Source organism: Pseudophryne corroboree, chromosome 1 (genome assembly GCF_028390025.1).
Source record: "Pseudophryne corroboree isolate aPseCor3 chromosome 1, aPseCor3.hap2, whole genome shotgun sequence".
NCBI lineage: Eukaryota > Metazoa > Chordata > Amphibia > Anura > Myobatrachidae > Pseudophryne > Pseudophryne corroboree.
Genome location: NC_086444.1, coordinates 273,739,743 through 273,759,594, shown reverse-complemented (window position 1 = coordinate 273,759,594; position 19,852 = coordinate 273,739,743). Strand labels below are relative to the sequence as shown.

General features: G+C 46.0%; 1 protein-coding gene across 7 annotated transcripts in view; it reads right to left on the bottom strand.

Moving 5' to 3' along the window:
• Positions 1-2,609: 2,609 nt before the first annotated feature.
• LYRM7 (LYR motif containing 7) overlaps positions 2,610-19,852 on the bottom strand; it is a 168,577-nt gene continuing 151,334 nt past the window's right edge. For all 7 annotated transcript variants that reach the window (XR_010250492.1, XM_063964263.1, XM_063964262.1 and 4 more), the window contains one exon: positions 2,610-2,890. Coding sequence is in view for 6 of the 7 variants with exons in the window: in XM_063964262.1 (XP_063820332.1) it covers positions 2,826-2,890 (65 nt within the window). In the remaining variant the exon portion in view is untranslated. The remainder of the gene's footprint in view (positions 2,891-19,852) is intronic.

Sequence of the window (19,852 nt, the reverse complement as noted above, 5' to 3'; positions counted from 1 at the left end):
GGTTCTGTTCAGATAATACATATTCATGACATCAATTCATCAGCCAATTCTAAATCTCCATGATGTCTGGTGCTTGACATTATTATAACCATGTACTGTATGAAACAAGCGCAGAATCCATCTCCGTGCCATGTCCGAGCAAATGCGTGTGTTTCCATATATTGCTGTGCTCGCTGCGCATATTTGCAAGTATAGCGACTTAAATGTGTGTGTGGTTTGTATGTTCTCTCTATGTAATATTTTTGACTTTGACAACACAAACGTACCGACATACAGCACACACACAGGGAATGCTCTGATAGAGGACAGGACCCCACTAGCCCTTTGGGGAGACAGAGGGAGAGTTTGCCAGCACACACCAAAGCGCTATATATATATACAGGGATAACCTTATATAAGTGTTTTTCCCCTTATAGCTGCTGTATTGTTAATACTGCGCCTAATTAGTGCCCCCCTCTCTTTTTTAACCCTTTCTGTAGTGTAGTGACTGCAGGGGAGAGCCAGGGGAGCTTCCCTCCAACGGAGCTGTGAGGGAAAATGGCGCCAGTGTGCTGAGGAGATAGGCTCCGCCCCTTTTTCGCGGACTTTTCTACTGCTTTTTTATGGATTCTGGCAGGGGTTAAAATTCATCCATATAGCCCTGGGGGCTATATGTGATGTATTTTCGCCAGCCAAGGTGTTTTTATTGCTGCTCAGGGCGCCCCCCCCTAGCGCCCTGCACCCTCAGTGACCAAAGTGTGAAGTGTGCTGAGGAGCAATGGCGCACAGCTGCAGTGCTGTGCGCTACCTTGGTGAAGACAGGATGTCTTCTGCCGCCGATTTTCCGGACCTCTTCTGTCTTCTGGCTCTGTAAGGGGGCCGGCGGCGCGGCTCTGGGACCCATCCATGGCTGGGCCTGTGATCGTCCCTCTGGAGCTAATGTCCAGTAGCCTAAGAAGCCCAATCCACTCTGCACGCAGGTGAGTTCGCTTCTTCTCCCCTTAGTCCCTCGATGCAGTGAGCCTGTTGCCAGCAGGTCTCACTGAAAATAAAAAAACCTAAACTAAAACTTTCACTAAGAAGCTCAGGAGAGCCCCTAGTGTGCACCCTTCTCGTTCGGGCACAAAGATCTAACTGAGGCTTGGAGGAGGGTCATAGGGGGAGGAGCCAGTGCACACCAGATAGTCCTAAAGCTTTCTTTAGATGTGCCCAGTCTCCTGCGGAGCCGCTATTCCCCATGGTCCTTACGGAGTCCCCAGCATCCACTTAGGACGTTAGAGAAATAGGATTTATGTCTTACCTGGTAAATCCTTTTCTTCAAGTCCATAAGGGGGTACAGGACGCCCTTCCTGACGCACCTGTCCTGCGGGATTGGATTCCTGTGTAGGTGGTGTGCGACCTTCTGGCTTCACAATGACCTTCTGTGTGTGAGGTGTCTGTGACGTTCTTCCTTCCTCTGTATGCTGCTCCTGCCTTATGCTTGCTAACAAAACTGGCAGGCTTGGCGGCGCGGTATAGGGGATGGGGAGGCAAGGCCTGCTGGGTACTTTACAGTAACCTTTTTGGTACCAGCCTGCTCCCAGCCAGCCACATACTCAGCGTTAGAACTCCTGTGCCCCCTATGGACGCGAAGAAAAGGATTTACCAGGTAAGACATAAATCCTATTTTCTTCAATGTCCAAAGTTCACCATCTGTAGGTGGCAGCACTGGTATGGTAAACTGAATATTGGCCCACACCAATTTCCAAATGTCACCAAGCCTCGGGCACTCCCATAGTAAATGCCAAAAATTGCAGTTATGTGCACGACATTTGGGACAGTTAGATCTATGGAGACAGGAGTAAGATATGACCTATGCAAAATAAAATTGAATTTGCTGAAAACAGATACATGGGGAAAGGTGCTGTATAGAGTCCAATAACTGTGTCCATTGTTCATACTGAAGGCAGCCTAAATACCTTTCCCATTTAATTCGAAGGTGAAAATAAGCATTTGTCAAATTACGGGAAATAAGAGAGCTATTAAAATAGGAAATCATCTTACAAGAGGACTACCGAAGAAGTGAAGCTTAAGAGTGAAAGCAAAACAGGGCGGGACCCAAGCTGAGTGTGCAAGGCATGTCAGACCTGGAGATATTTATAGAGGGCAGTCTGAGGGAGGCCAAATACACAGATGCTACATGCTCAAAAGAGTGTTGTCGATCACATGCTACTTTACTGCCTGGCTGTACTCCCAGTAATGGGCTATTCAGCTGAATAATGGGCTGAATAGCTGCCGATGTGCACATATAAAATATACATCACAATATTAGATGGCACTACTGTCTTTGTAAAATTAGTTCCGTTGAGCAATAATAGACGTCCACGCGAGCGAAACCGCGGGAAAGCGCTAGTTATATATACACATCAATCTGCCCATGTTTGTGTGGAAATTCAGAACAATTTTCCTAAAAATTATTATAGCCAATTATTTGTGAAACCACAATTCAAAGGTTCAGCTACATGGTAAAACACAGTTATGGTAATGACTTACTTACTGCAGAGTGTTCTTTCCACGTGACTTCATAGAACTACTTTGCTAATGTTATATTAGTAATCTCAGTAAGCCATAAATGAAAGCAAAAAAAAAAATATGGAACAAAATAATTTAATCAGAGCATAACACCCAATTTACAAACAATAGAAAACAAAGTAAGCAGTACATGGTCATAAAAGTAAATAACATTTCAAACAATGGAATTTTAGCAGTTTTTCCTTGTGCACTTATGATAATGTCTCCTAAATGGAAACAAAATAATGTGCCAAAATAATGTTGATAAAGTGGTTTCAAACACTGTTGCATGAATGCTATTTCTCTGGTGAATCACAGTATGGTTCGTTGTCTAGAAGGACCTCTTGTCTCGGCTGCAGAACTGAAATGAAATGCAAACAAGCATAAAATTACTTATTTATTCGTTTTGTCATTTTAACTGACGATGGAAAATAACATCCACCAATAAAACGGTCTCTAAGGAAAACAACTTAGTAGATAATATAGCATTTTCTAAGCAAGAAAAGCAAGAGAAAGCTCAAAGGGATGGATTTAAAGCCTGATTAAGAGTTGCATGTGAAGAGAGAATTTTGAATGCTGTTAAGCAACAGAGGGACCTGCCTGTTGCAGTCATGGTGCTTGCCTGCAGGATGAGTAGGGGCTCAAATATGACACACCGCAAGGTGTGTGTACTCGGAGGATGCACATTTCCTCCAAAGACGTAATTAATAAATGTTATTATTAGCCCCCCCCCCAGGGCCCGCTAAGATCCGCTCCCATTTTAAATTGGCTGGCACCCCGGCCAGCACCTGCGAGCAGTGGCCATCGAGTGGTGCAAACCATGGATGGTTCACTATAGATGGTTTATGTGCCATTGATGGTTACTGACAATGGCACCGTTGATGGACAGCCCACCGAAGGCCATCCCTAGCCTACTGTATATTCTGGCCCTGAATAGTACTCAGAGACAGCCTTTCTAGGGAGGAGAGTCAAACTAGGCGCCCATGTGATGTCACACTTTTGGCACTCCTGGCCCTTTAAATATTGAACAGGGTGGAACGTGCATCCCTATGGCAGCGACAGCAATCTGGACTGGGCTCGAGCTGCCAGGAGAGAGGAGATGCTACTGATAGGGAGACAGAAGGCTGAGCCACAGCAGCAGCACTCAGGGACTCAGGAGATACCAGAAGACCCCGCAGCAGCCGGGAGGGGAACTGCAACAGTGGACATCCCATGCTGCCCTGCAGGGGATCCCACAAACCAGCACTGCCAGACACGGTATATAAGTGCTGAGTTCCAGTGCACTGTGACATGACCTCACAGCCAAATCCAGAGGCTATCGATTAACTTTATTATTTTTTATTTATATAGCGCACACATATTCAACAGGACTTTTACAAAAAATATCTGCCCATTCAAATCAGTACCTTACAATCTAAAACCACGGCAGGTCTAAGAGGGAGTGGAAGGAGGTGAGGCAATTCTAAATTACACACTTGATGGGCTAAAAGGCATAGGGGAGAAGAGAAATGGGATGGTAATTATTGAGTTTCTTAAAAATGGGAGAGACAGTAGAATGCTTAAAGGGAAGATGCTAGAAGAAAGAGATAAGTTTAACAGGTAGGCAATGTGGAAAAACATGCCTCAAGTGCAAAAGATCAGAGGATGTTGGATGGAATAGTGTCAGAGGGACAGTAACTTCAGTCACACAGACTAGGGTGAAAGATGACAAGATTGGCAATCCCGGAAAGGGCGGAGAAGGAGATGAAGCCTAAAGTGATAAAATTTCATGGTAGAAAGAAGCTATTTTAAAGTTGAAGTGGGTGACAAAATCAGGCCCACTGAAGAAAAAGAGTTGAAGGTAGTGGAGAGGTAGTGAGGGTTGGAGGTCTTGGAGAAGATGAGGGCACTGAAGTAGAATTGTTTAGCAAGTAAGAAAATGCAGCTATGGGATGAGACATAGAAATTGAAGTTGAAGAACTTGATGTGATTTCCTCCATAGGAGCTAAGTAAAGCAAGAGCAATTTTGGAGAAAGCGGGGTTAATGTAGAGTGCCAAAGTTGGGGAGGAGACAATCAAAGATTAATGGTAACAGCTGGAGCAGCAGAGTCAAGGTCAGTAGCAAGGCCATGGTCATACAACAATGGTTCCCAAACTTTCCTGAATCATGGACCACTAGAGTATCAGCATTTTTTTATAGCACCCCTAAGGCAAAAATGTCTTATTGAGAAATTTATCAAAAATTATTATTAAAGTACATTTTGCTTACATGTCATTCTTAAGGCCCATACACACTGGGCGATTTTGAGCTGAAAGCAGCTCACTTTTGGTGTTTTGAGCTGCTTTCAGCTCAAAGCTGCCCAGTGTGTATGGACAAGCGATGAGCGCTGATGCGCGCTCCCGCTTCATCGCTGGCAGCCGCCGTTCATCTACTGGTATTACCAGTAGATGAACGGCGGGGTGAGCGGATTTCCATAGCGCCCTGCTATGGAAGCCGCTCACCCCCGCTGACATCGCTGGGCAGCGGGGAAAAGCGCTCAGTGTGTATGTGAGTGCTTTTCAGCCCAGCGATCAACGCTGTTCATACACGCTGGCAAAAACGCCCAGTGTGTATGGACCTTTAGGTTCAATTACGTGGTGCTGGACAGGGTGGCAATTCTGTTTGTTAAAATATTATATAATTGGCAGCCAAATATCTGGTTTGGCCTATAACATGACCATAAATTTGGTCCTGGATCACCAGCTAGTGATGTCAAGGCTAACAAAAATCTACCTAGTACAATTTGCCTTAGAAGAGGGGGTGGAATGATGGGAGGGATAATGCTGAAGGAGAGTAGGTGGTGGACAGAGAGAGGGAGGGGGGAGTTGTTGAAGTTGGAAACAGTAGCGTGATACCAGGTCAAGAGAGAGTGACCATTAATGTGAGAGATGGAGGAGGTCCATTTGGAAAGGTCAAATGAGGATGAGCGATAGCAGTATTGGAGAGATTGTTTGAAGTCCCCAAGGATGATGATAGGAGACCAGATAAGAGAAATTGGGAAAGGCAGGTGGAGAAGATGTAAAGAAAATGGGTGGACATACCAGGCAGACAAATGGGTGGCATGCAAAATTAGATAGATGGAAGATGAGGATCAAGGGTATCTTAATGACAATGAGAGAAATGCTTCTGGGGAAATGACACAGAAGGTGCAGTTAGGGTATAGTTGTCTTGGTGGTGTCAGGGAACTCCTGTCATTTCTGCAAGTGGGAGAGTAGACCCCCATAGGACAGGGCAGCAGTAGAGGTGGTGTCACTAGGAGATAGATACAGATGTTTCCACTTTCATCTAGCCTCCCTGCACGTTAAACAGCCTTTCAGTCATACAATACCCTGGCATGCCTCAGTAGTGCAGATTCTATGAAAACACTGTAACTTAGCATTTCGGCATTGGCATTTCTATAATGTGTGCAGTGAGTCCCGGAGGAGGGCACACACTGCACCCATTTCTCCTATACTTACCTTTCCAGAGTCCATCACTGACCATGTGCGTCCATCACTGACCCCTCCTCTCCCGTAGCCGTTGCGTCGCTGCTAGTGCACTGACCACTAGAGACTCTGGCACAGTGCCAGAGTCTACAGCGCATGCGCAGGACTCCGAAAAAATGGCGTGGCGGCCATTTTTCTGAGTCCTGCGCATGCGCAGTTGACTCTGGCACTGTGCCAGAGTCTCTAGTGGTCAGTGCGCTAGCAGCGGCGCAACGGCTACGGGAGAGGAGGGGGCCCACACACGGAGTCTACACATGGGTCCCCTCCTCTCTAGAGACGCCCCTGCATTTCGGATGCAGTTGCACAGAGTATATAGGCATGCAGCATATAATTTTATTAGGCAGAGTCTGCTTGTGCATTCTATTCACATAACAATGTGAATAAGATGCATTTTCGGCAAAAAAAGATGCCGTAGTTGCACGAGACCCGTCAGCTCACTCATGCATCTCCCGCTATGTGGCGCACTGAAGCAAGATTTATGAGGATATATCTGTAGGTTTCATGACAGCAAGAAGGTTGAGTAATTTACAGATAAAGATGTTTTGGGTGAGGGTCAGCTTGTTGCAGACTGATCTGGCAATCCAGAAGACACAGGAAAAGCGGAGGGACAGAAATGGAGGAGCGTTGGGGAAGGGAGAGAAAGAGAAGATAGGCATAGAGTGGGATCAGAGTAATAGGAGTAAGAGGTATAAGGGGGAAGGACAGAAGAGAAAGATATCTAGTCGTGAATGGACTAGTCATGATGAAGTAGTAAAATAGTGTCAGTATATGTTTTGTACACGCAATTGAAGGTACTGTAGCTAAATTAGGTCATTAGTTTGCAGAATGGGAGCTGCTCTACCTATTAGCAGATGTGATGTCATTAGTGACTTATGAGAGACATGATCACTGCTCTATCATGCTGCTTGATTCTAGAGAAGTATATACGGCAGGATACAATTTCACTTAACTCAGAGTTTCCGAAGTGTGGGTCCCCAGTATTTCCTAAAAGTGCTCGTTATCCAGATCACGTTGCTTGAGCACAGATTGTGGCCAACACGTTAGTTTAGTCTAATTATTTCACGTGATTTCTCGTGACTATGTGGTGAGACCTAGAAAACCTGCATGACTGGATTTGGGAAATAATGACTTAATGTTTATCTTATCCATACAAAAATATATCAATTATTTTTATAAAATTAGCAGAAGATATGTACTGCAGATAAGAGGTGGTATGGTAGACTTACCTTGGTTAACACTCTTTCTGCGAGGGACATTGGGTTCCACAGGGAAACATCGGGGTGTAGAGTGGATCTTGATCCAGAGGCACCAACAGGCTAAATCTTTAGGCTGTCCCAGGATGCATTTGGGCCTCCGCTATAACCCTGCCTCCAGGCACCGAGAGCTCAGTTTCGTTAACCAGTAAAAAGCACGAGCAGGCAAGAGAGAAGGCAGATGTTAGTCACATAGAACCACACTCTCACGACAGGAGAAGTTACCAGCGGCTAATGCCATACAAACCCAAAGAAGCTAGGTGCGTCAGGGTGGGCGCCCTGTGGAACACAATGTACCTCGCAGAAAGTGTGTTAACCATGGTAGGTCTACCATTACACTCCTTTTCTGCAGCAGGATACACTGGTTTCCACAGGGAAACATCGGGGATGTCCTAAAGCAGTTCCTCAAGGGAGGGGACGCGCCTTAGCGGATATGAAAATCCGGCGTACAAAGGAAGCATCCTGGGAGGCGAAGGTATCAAAGGCATGAAACCTAAGAAACGTGTTCACTGAGGATCACGTAGCCGCCTTGCCACGGCGGGCCGCCCAAGAAGGTCCAACAGACAGAGTAGAATGGGCTTTAACAGTAGCAGGAGCTGGAAGTCCAGCCTGCGCATAAGCTTTCGCAATCACCACTCTAATCCACCTGGCCAAGGTATTCGCAGGCCTGCCACGTTTGTGGAAACCAAACAGACCTCCTGATGGAGGCAGTCCTCTCCACATAGATACGGAGAGCCCTAACCACATCCAAAGAACGTTCTTTGAGAGACAAATCCGAAGAGATAAAGGCCGGAACCACAATCTCTTGGTTAAGGTGAAAAGATGACACCACCTTAGGTAAATAACCCAGTCAAGTTCGTACAACTGCCATGGTGAAATATCAGAAAGGGTGGACGACAGGACAAGGCACCTAATGCCCTCATTCCGAGTTGATCGCACGCTGCCACTTTTTGCAGCCCGTGCGATCACCTAGACGCCGCCTATGGGGGAGTGTAGTTTTGCATAGCAAGGCTGCGATCGCTTGTGCAACCCTGCTATGCCAAAAAAGTTTTGTGCAGAACTAGACTAGGGTAAGACTTACTTACCCTGTGTGATCACTTCAGCGTTGCAGGTCCCGGAATTGACGTCAGACATCTGCCCTCCAAACGCCTTGACATGCCTGCATTCGGCTCTCCACGCCCCGAAAATGGTGAGTTGACGCCCGGATCCGCCTTCCTCCTGTCAATCTTCTTGCGGTCGCCGCTGCGACCGCTTTCTTCGTTGGAGGCGTCGCTGCCCACACTGACCCGCCTGCGCAATGCGGCCGCACATGCGCAGTTCTGACCCGATCACACGGCTGCGAAAAAGCGCAGCGTGCGATCGGGTCTGAATGACCCCCTAAGTCCGACACCTGTCTTGCAGAGGCAATAGCCAGCAAGAACAGGACCTTGGCCGTGAGCCATTTAAGGTCCACCGACTCAAAAGGTTTAGAGACTCTTGCAAGCCATTCAGTACAACAGTCAGATCCCATGAGAATCCGAAGGACACCCTGAGTGAAAGTATGAACGTCAGATATAGACGCAATTTTTCTCTGAAACCATACAGACAAGGCAGATATGTGAACCTTGAGGGAGGCCAGACGAAGACCTACAGTAAGTCATGGCCTTGTTGCAGAAAAGTTTGAATTCTGGAAGACATCATAATTCTTATCAGCACAATAGGTGAAGTAAGAATTCCAAACCCTGTAATAAATCCGGGCAGAGTCCAGTTTGCGGGCTTTCAACATAGCCTGGAAAACCGCCTCAGAAAAACCTTTGGTCCTCAGGAGTGATGCTTCAAGAGCCACGCCGTCAAAGCCAGTCTGGCCAGGTCTGGGTAGACACAAGGGTTCTGTACGAGGAGGTCTGACCGCTGGGGAAGTAGAAGGGGACGCCCCGTCGACAGACCCTGCAGGTCTGAGAATCAATGCGTCTGGGCCACGCTGGAGCGATTAGAAGTAGCGATCCTCCTTCTTGTTTGAACTTCGGTAGGACCCTGGGCAGAAGTGACACTGTAGGGAACGTATAGGGCAGCTGAAAATTCCATGGAATTGCCAGTGCGTGCACGAATGCTGTCTGAGGATCCCTGGTCCGAAATCTGAAGACCGGAACCTTGTAATTGTGTCGAGATGCCATCAGGTCTACATCTGGTAGGCCACACCTGTCCACTAGGAGTTGAAAGACTTCTGGATGAAGACTCCATTCTCCGGCGTGCACGCTCTGGCGACTGAGGAAGTCCGGTCTCAGTTCAGGGCGCCTGGAATAAACACTGCCGATATTGCTGGCAGATGGCGTTCCACCCAACAAAATTTTTTTTACACTTCCATCATTGCCACGCGGCTTTGAGTGCCGCCATGATGATTTATGTATGCCACCGTGGTGGCGTTGTCTGACCGTACTTGAACAGGCCTGTTCTGTACCAGAGGCAGGACAAGAGATAGCACATTGAACACCTCCCTCAGCTCCAGAATGTTTATTGGGAGAAGTGATTCCTCCTTGGTCCAGCGACCCTGAAAAGAGTGTTGCTCTAACACTGCACCCCATCCCCTCAGACTGGCGTCCGTTGTCAGCAGGACCCAGTCGGGGATCCAGAAGGGATGGCCCCTGCTTAATTGCTGGTCCTGCAGCCACCAGGTCAGCGACAGACAAACCTCTGGAGTCAAAGTGATCATGTGAGATCTGACCCGCTGAGGTAGGCTGTCCCACTTGGAAAGGATTAACCTCTGTAGAGGGCGTGAATGAAATTGAGCGTACTCTACCATGTAGAAGGCCGACACCATCAAGCCAAGTACTTGCAACGCCTAGTGTATCGACACTCTGGGGTGACAAAGGAATCATCTTATCCTGTCCTGAAGCTTAAGGACTTTTTCTGGAGACAGAAACAGCTGCTGACTATGTGTCCAGGAGTGTCCCAAGGTGCACCATGCTCTGAGCTGGGACTAGCGAGGACTTCTTCCAAATGATAAGTCACCTGTGTGCTTGCAGGAAGGTTACAGTCAGTTGCAGATGACTGAGGACGACATTGTGGGATTTACCAGAATCAACAGGTCGCCCAGATATGGCAGGATTCTGACACCCTGATGACGGAGATGGGTCGTCATCACGGCCATGACCTTGGTGAAGATCCGAGGAGCAGCAGCCAGTCCAACTGGCAGAGCCTGGAATTGATAATGGAGGTTGCCAATAGCAAATCGCAGAAACCGTTGATGCGACATGGTAATAGGTATATGCAGGTATGCATACTGTATATCCAGGGATACCATATAGTCTCCGGGTTCCATAAGGCAATCATACGTCTACATATCTATGTATGGGGCAATATAAATGAATTGCCTCACATAAATGACTACACAATTTATATAGACTTGGAAACAAAAAAATACTGTACTAGTCTATTATGAATCATTGTGAGTCACAGTCAATGCATATATATATATATATATATATATATATATATATATATACACACACACACACACACACACACACACACAGTCCAAAAAATAGGCACTCTCCAAGTCACTTTTGAAATTTGCTTAGAACATTTTTATACCATACTCACAGTACCAACATTGTGCAACGTTCCGGTTAGTAAATAACCTTTGTCAAGCTTTTCAACATTATAAGCCAACAGCAGTAGCAACAAAGCAGAGTTAGTGCAACATACCTGTTCAATAAGAGCCTCTTAAATACCCCCGCATGTGTGTGCCGCGCGATCGCGGCGTGCGTTCCATTCGCACAGGTGAGCGCTCCACTGAGCGGATTTCCGCTGGAGCGCATCACTTCCGCTTCCGCTCAGGATACACTACAAACGGCTATGGAACGCATATGCGTTCCACCGCCAATCACCCCCCAAATCCGGATGGAGCGCTCACCTGTGCGAATGGAATGCACGCCGCGATCGCGCGGCACACACATGCGGGGGCATTTAAGAGGCTCTTATTGAACAGGTATGCTAATTCCGCTGCACTAACTCTGCTTTGTTGCTACTGCTGTTGGCTTATAATGTTGAAAAGCTTGACAAAGGTTATTTACTAACCGAAACGTTGCACAATGGGGGTAATTCCAAGTTGATCGCAGCAGGATATTTTTTAGCAGTTGGGCAAAACCATGTGCACAGCAGGGGAGGCAGATTTAACATGTGCAGAGAGAGTTAGATTTGAGTGTGGTGTGTTCAATCTGCAATCTAATTTGCAGTGTAAAAATAAAGCAGCCAGTATTTACCCTGCACAGAAATAAAATAACCAACCCAAATCTAACTCTTTCTGCACATGTTATATCTGCCTCCCCTGCAGTGCACATGGTTTTGCCCAACTGCTAAAAAAATTCCTGCTGCGATCAACTTGGAATTACCTCCAATGTCTGTATGCAAACCCTGTGAAGCCTTGCATTTATTGGTACTGTGAGTATGGTATACAAATGTTCTAAGCAAATTTCAAAAGTGACTTGGAGAGTGCCTATTTTTTGGACTTTGTCTATATACTGGAATCACTCTGAAAGGGGATTAACCTGTATAGTGCACCCCACCGTTGGAAACTCTGATGAGAGTGCTGGACTTTCCATATATATCTATAGTTTTGTACCCAAAAAGTACAATCCTTTCCTGCACCCATGTTATTATGATGTCTTTTTAAATTATTGACTAATGCTGATGTTGCTGCTAGTGGTAATACCTATTTTTAGATTTGTGTGTGGTGGAGCTAATTGTAGTGTAGGGTCAGTATAGCCTCTGCTGGTTCTCAGTCTCCATATGATTTCTATACCTGTATATAATTTACATTAAAGTGTGGAGGAATTGTCTTGACTTTGATGAGGGCTTATTGTTTGAAGCTGAACACACACTTATATCTTGTGAATTTGGTGCATTGCCAACTGAAAAACCCGTGGATTTATTTTATAGACTTTTACGTCTAAAACGGAGAGAAACTGATTTAGTCCTTCATGGACAATTTTTGTCAGAATACTTTAGAACAAAGAAAATTCCACGAGGTTTTAGAGTTGGAAATGTACCTACTATAGGTCGCAATAGCGCCACCTTCTGTAGTAGATGGTGTGGCGTATTAAATAAATGTGCCTTTGATCTTATGCTCTTGGTCATTGAGCAAGTAGGAGTTGAATTAACACAAGTAAAACAGGAGATTAAGGCCTTTGAGCAGCATTCCCTGCAGAGTTTGACTAATGACAAAACTGATAGTTGGATATCAAAATTACAGAACCAGATTGATACATACAAGAATGAGCTTCTCTCATTCAAGAGGAAAAAACTAAGTACTGTTGAGAATGATTATAAAAATCATCAAGTCTACCGATGGTTGAGTGGTGATAATTACAATAAGAACAATAGTAGGTTTAGGAGAACTCGTGGTCTTAGAGTTTTTCAGACTCTGGATACCGCCTCCTCAGCTACTACATCAGATACAGAACAATCTGACACCCGCCCACCTAGTGGTTTTTTTAGACACACAGGGAGGGGTGGGGGATACTACACACACAAGAGGAAGAGGCCACACCTGAGGAGGAGTGGCTATAAAGCGAAGAGGTCGCAGGAGGCGGAGATGAAACTCATCTTTAATTTATCTGATCACCAACTATCCCCTGATGAAACATCACTTTTAGCATTAGGCCTGAATTTTGTTCCCACGGTGAGACATGACCCTTTTGAATTTTGTGTTGATCAATTTAGGTTTGCTCGTAAAATTACGTTTAAAGGAGTATTTTGGAGATAGTGCCCAGGAGACTCAGATTGTGACCGATAAATTAAAAAATCCCAGCTTATTTGACCCTCCTTCATTGAATTCAAGCATAAAAACGTTTGTTAGAGCTATGGAATATGATGTTAAAACTAATATGTCGCCTAGTAGGTATGATAACCTTACTAAGGGGCAGAGAATGGCATTGAAGTCACTGAAGGAAAATGAGCATGTAATAATACGCCCGGCTGACAAGGGCGGGGCGATTGTCCTACAAAATTGGGCCAATTATGATAGAGAGATTAAGAGACAATTGGCTGACACCACTGTATATAAGATCTGTGCCTCAGACCCTATGATGAACATTAAAAGTAAGGTGGATTCATGTATCAATAGGGGTTTACAAAGTGGGTGGATTGACAGCCAGACTGCAGCCTATCTCATGGTTGAGCACCCTAAGTGCCCATTCCTTTACACCCTACCCAAGGTCCACAAGACCTTAGTGGACCCCCCCCCCCGGGGCATCCAATAATCTCGGCCCAGGGGTCGTTGTTACAACCCCTAGCAAAATTCATTGATCAATACTTACAACCGGTTGTCCTACAGATTCCTAGTTACTTGCGTGACACTAGTGACTTCCTTGAGAAAATTAAGCAAAATACTCTTGTGAATTATGATGACATCTTGCTAGCAACATTAGATGTTAATTCACTGTACACAATTATACCGCATGAAGCTGGTATGAGTGCAGTACGTGATGCACTTGTACAATTTGGACATTCAGATCCGCCGATAGAATTTCTAATTGAGTTAATGAGTTTAGTTCTGCAGGAGAATAATTTCTTGTATGCGGGTAGATTTTATAGGCAGGTGTCAGGGACCGCGATGGGGTCGAACCTGGCACCTGCCTATGCAAATATCTACATGTACTGGTTTGAAAATACATTTATTATGCCGAGATTTGGTGATCATCTTGTACAATATCATGGATTTATTGATGATGTTTTTGCACTATGGAGAGGGACTGAGATTGAGTTCCAGCAGATGGTGGTGGCGCTTAATGAGTTGGATACACCAGTTAAATTTACAGCAAAATGTGACAAAATGAAGCTAGACTTTTTGGATGTTACAATTTATAAGGCTGATAATGGTCTAGGTTCTACACTCTTTAGGAAAGAAACGGACAGAAACTCTCTACTATATGCCACTAGCCATCACTCTCCAAGTCTGAAGATGAACTTACCAATCTCACAGTTTATACGTATCCTAAGGATCAATACTGACCAGAGACTGGCTGAACAACAAATTCTGGAAGTGAAGGCATGTTTAAAAGAGAGGGGTTATGCATATAAAAAGATTGAGAGTTGTCTTGCTAAAGCACGCCGAAAGGTTGCTATGCCCACGTAAAAGCAAGACAAAAGAACAACAATCGGATGATCTACGCAAGTAGATATGATGACAAAGCTAAAGTTGTGAAAGATGCATTTAGGCACAAGTGGAATATCATTGCATCTGACTCAAAGCTTAAAAAACTAACAGATCGGCAACCGATGCTAGCGTATCGTTGTGGCGCTAACTTGAAGCAGCTCCTCATGAGACCACTGATGAATCCCATGAAGGATAAGGGTGGAACTTGGTTAAGATCTACTAAAAAGGGCTGTTTTAAGTGTTTGGACTGCACAACCTGTAGGTCTGTCATCCTAGGATCAACTTTCCCACACCCACATAGTGGTGTGCAAATACCAATAAAACATCGCCTGCACTGTCTGATGGACCATGTTATCTATTTGATCACTTGCCCTTGTGGGCTGGCCTATGTAGGCCTTACAAAAAGGCGGTTTAGAGATCGGATGGCCAATCACAGAAGTACGATTCGCCAGGCGATCGAGACCGGAAGTTCGGATAAACCAGTGGCAAGACATTGGATGGAACTAGGGCACCAAATACCGACTCTTCGCTGTAGAATCATTGATTGGATACTGCCAGCAATAAGAGGTGGTGATCGGGTCCTAGAATTACACAAACGAGAGGCTGAGTGGATATTCAGGTTGGACACAATTGCCCCTAGGGGTTTGAATGAGCAGCTAGTTTTGAAGAATTTCCTGGGTTAGACCCGTATAATTAGCTCCACCACATTTGTTTTTAATTTAATTTTCTCACATATATATATATTAGTGATGAGCGGGTTCGGATCCTCGGGATCCGAACCCGCCCGAACTTCACCTTTTTTTGTACGGGTCCGAGCAACTCGGATCCTCCCGCCTTGCTCGGTTAACCCGAGCGCGCCTGAACGTCATCATCCCGCAGTCGGATTCTCGCGAGATTCATATTCTATATAAGGAGCCGCGCGTCGCCGCCATTTTTCACTCGTGCATTGGAGATGATCGTGAAAGGACGTGGCTGGCGTCCTCTCAGTTTCTATGTTCAGTGGGCTGCAAATATCTGTGCTCAGTGTGCTGCAAGTGCAAATATCTACGTTCTCTGCCTGAAAAAACGCTCCATATCTGTGCTCAGTGTGCTGCAAATATCTGTGCTCAGTGTGCTAATTGCTTTATTGTGGGGACTGGGTACCAGCAGTATTATATAGTAGGAGGACAGTGTTTTGCTGACCAGTGACCACCAGTATTATACGTTCTCTGCCTGAAAAACGCTCCATATCTGTGCTGCATTGTAGTATATAGTAGGAGGACAGTGCAGAATTTTGCTGACCACCAGTATAACTATCTATATAGCAGTACGGTACAGTAGTCCACTGCTCTACCTCTGTGTCGTCAAGTATACTATCCCATCCATACCTGTGGTGCATTTCAGTTTTGCACAGTTTGCTGACCACCAGTATATAATATATAGCAGTACGGTACAGTAGGCCACTGCTCTACCTACCTCCGTGTCGTCCAGTATACTATACATCCATACCTGTAGTGCATTTCAGTTTTGCACAGTTTGCTGACCACCAGTATATATAATATATAACAGTACGGTACAGTAGGCCACTGCTCTACCTACCTCTGTGTCGTCAAGTATACTATCCATCCATACCTGTGGTGCATTTCAGTTTTGCAGTTTGCTGACCACCAGTATATAACATATAGCAGTACGGTACAGTAGGCCACTGCTCTACCTACCTCTGTGTCGTCAAGTATACTATCCATCCATACCTGTGGTGCATTTCAGTTTTGCAGTTTGCTGACCACCAGTATATAATATATAGCAGTACGGTACAGTAGGCCACTGCTCTACCTACCTCTGTGTCGTCAAGTATACTATCCATCCATACCTGTGGTGCATTTCAGTTTTGCACAGTTTGCTGACCACCAGTATATAATATATAGCAGTACGGTACAGAAGGCCACTGCTCTACCTACCTCTGTGTCGTCAAGTATACTATCCATCCATACCTGTGGTGCATTTCAGTTTTTGTGCGCAGTATATATAGTAGTAGGCCATTGCTATTGATAAATATATTACTGGCATATAATTCCACACATTAAAAAATGGAGAACAAAAATGTGGAGGGTAAAATAGGGAAAGATCAAGATCCACTTCCACCTCATGCTGAAGCTGCTGCCACTGGTCATGGCCGAGACAATGAAATGCCATCAACGTAGTCTGCCAAGGCCGATGCCCAACGTCATAGTAGAGAGCATGTAAAATCCAAAAAACAAACGTTCAGTAAAATGACCCAAAAAATAAGATTTTAAACCTACCGGTAAATCTTTTTCTCCTAGTCCGTAGAGGATGCTGGGGACTCCGTAAGGACCATGGGGTATAGACGGGCTCCGCAGGAGACATGGGCACCTAAAAGAACTTTCTAGTATGGTGTGCACTGGCTCCTCCCTCTATGCCCCTCCTCCAGACCTCAGTTAGAGAACTGTGCCCAGAGGAGATGGACAACACGAGGAAAGGATTTTGTTAATCTAAGGGCAAGATTCATACCAGCCCACACCAATCATACCATATAACCTGGAATACACATAACCAGTTAACAGTATGAACAAACAACAGTACCGGTCCAAGACCGAGTCTAACTGTAACATAACCCTTATGTAAGCAATAACTATATACAAGTCTTGCAGATTTTCCGCACTGGGACGGGCGCCCAGCATCCTCTACGGACTAGGAGTAAAAGATTTACCGGTAGGTTTAAAATCTTTTTTCTCTTACGTCCTAGAGGATGCTGGGGACTCCGTAAGGACCATGGGGTTTATACCAAAGCTCCCAATCGGGCGGGACAGTGCGGATGACTCTGCAGCACCGACTGAGCAAATGCTAGGTCCTCATCAGCCAGGGTATCAAACTTGTAGAATTTAGCAAAAGTGTTTGGCCCCGACCAAGTTGCTGCTCGGCAAAGCTTTAATGCCGAGACGCCCCGGGCAGCCGCCCAAGAAGAGCCCACCTTCTTAGTGGAATGGGCCTTTACTGAATGCGGTAACGGCAATCCAGCCGTAACATAAGCCTGCTGAATCGTGTTACAGATCCAGCGAGCAATAGTCTGCTTCGAAGCAGGCACGCCATTCTTGTTGGCAGCATACAGGACAAACAATGCATCTGTTTTCCTAATTCTAGCCGTCCTGGCTACATACATTTTTAAGGCCCTGACTACATCCAGGGACATGGAATCCTCCAAGTCACTCGTAGCCACAGGCACCACAATAGGTTGGTTCATATGAAATGAAGACACCACCTTGGGTAAAAATTGAGGACGAGTTCTCAATTCCGCTCTATCTACGTGAAAAATCAAGTAAGGGCTCTTGTAAGACAAGGCCGCCAATTATGACACACGCCTCGCAGATGTCAAGGCTAACAACATGACCACCTTCCAGGTGAGAAATTTCAACTTCACCATTTTAAGGGGTTCAAACCAGTGTGATTTAAGGAACTGCAACACCAAGTTCAGGTCCCATGGCGCCACCGGGGGCACAAAAGGAGGCTGAATGTGTAGTACTCCTTTTACAAACGTCTGGACTTCTGGGAGAGAAGCCAATTCCTTCTGAAAGAATATTGACAAGGCCGAAAGCTGTATTTTAACAGAGCCTAACTTTAGGCCCATATCCACTCCTGTCTGTAGGAAGTGGAGAAAACGACCCAGATGGAAATCTTCCATAGGAGCATTCTTGGTTTCACACCAAGAGACATATTTCCGCCAGATACGGTGATAATGTTTTACCGTCACCTCCTTCCTAGCCTAGTAGGTATGACCTCCTCCGGAATACCCTTCTCCGCTAGGATCCGGCGTTCAACCACCATGCCGTCAAACGTAACCGCGGTAAGTCTTGGAACATGCAGGGCCCTTGCTGTAACAGGTCTTCCCTTAGAGGAAGAGGCCAGGGATCTTCCGTGAGCATCTCCTGAAGATCTGAGTACCAGGCCCTTAGAGGCCAGTCTGGAACAATGAGTATTGTTTGTACTCTTTTTCGATTTATGATCCTCAACACTTTTGTGATGAGAGGAAGAGGAGGAAACACGTAGACCGACTGGAATACCCATGGTGTTACCAGAGCGTCTACTGCTATTGCCTTAGGGTCCTGGGACCTGGCACAATACCTCCGAAGCTTCTTGTTGAGGCGTGACGCCATCATGTCTATTTGAGGAACTTCCCAAAGATCCGTTATCTCTGCAAAGACTTCTTGATGAAGTCCCCACTCTCCTGGATGGAGATCGTGTCTGCTGAGCAAAGTCTGCTTCCCAGTTGGCCAGTCCCGGAATGAAGACAGCTGACAGAGCGCTTACGTGATTTTCCGGCCAGCGAAGAATCCTGGTGGCTTCCGCCATCGCGACTCGGCTTCTTGTCCCGCCTTGGCGGTTCACATGAGCTACTGCTGTGACATTGTCTGATTGAATCAGAACCAGTAGGTTGCGAAGAAGAATCTCCGCTTGTCGCAGGCCGTTGTATATGGCCCTTAGCTCCAACACATTGATGTGTAGACAGGACTCCTGGTCTGACCATAGTCCCTGAAAATTTCTTCCTTGGGTGACTGCTCCCCATCCTCGGAGGCTCGCGTCCTTGGTTACCAGGATCCAGTCCTGAATGCCGAACCTGCGACCCTCTAGAAGGTGAGCACTCTGCAGCCACCATAGAAGAGACACCCTGGCCCTGGGGGACAGTGTTATTTCTTCTGATGTAATTGTAGATGGGACCCGGACCATTTGTCCAGAAGATCCCATTGAAACGTCCTTGCATGGAACCTGCCGAAGGGAATGGCCTCGTAAGTTGCCACCATTTTCCCCAGAACCCGAGTGCATTGATGAGCTGACACTCTTTTCGGCTTCAGTAGTTCTCGGACCATGTTCTGGAGGTCCTTGACTTTTTCCAACGGGAGGAAAACTTTCTTTTGTTCCGTGTCCAGTATCATGCCAAGGAAGGCTAGTCGAGTTGCCGGAACCAACTGTGACTTCGGTAGATTGAGAATCCACCCATGTTGCTGAAGCACTCTCTGAGAGAGTGCCACGTTCTCCAGTAATTGCTCTCTTGATCTCGCTTTTATCAGGAGATCGTCCAAGTATGGGATAATTGTGACTCCTCGCTTACGCAGGATCACCATCATTTCCGCCATTATCTTGGTGAAAATCCTCGGGGCCGTGGACAGCCCAAACGGCAATGTCTGAAACTGGTAATGACAATCCTGTACCGCGAATCTCAGGTACTCCTGATGAGAGGGATATATGGGGACATGAAGGTAAGCTTCCTTTATGTCCGGTGACACCATAAAATCCCCCCATTCCAGGCAGGCTATCACCGCTCGGAGTGATTCTATCTTGAATTCGAATCTTTTCAGGTACAGGTTCAGGGATTTTAGGTTTAAAATGGGCCTGACTGAACCATCCGGCTTCGGGACCACAAATATGGTTGAATAATACC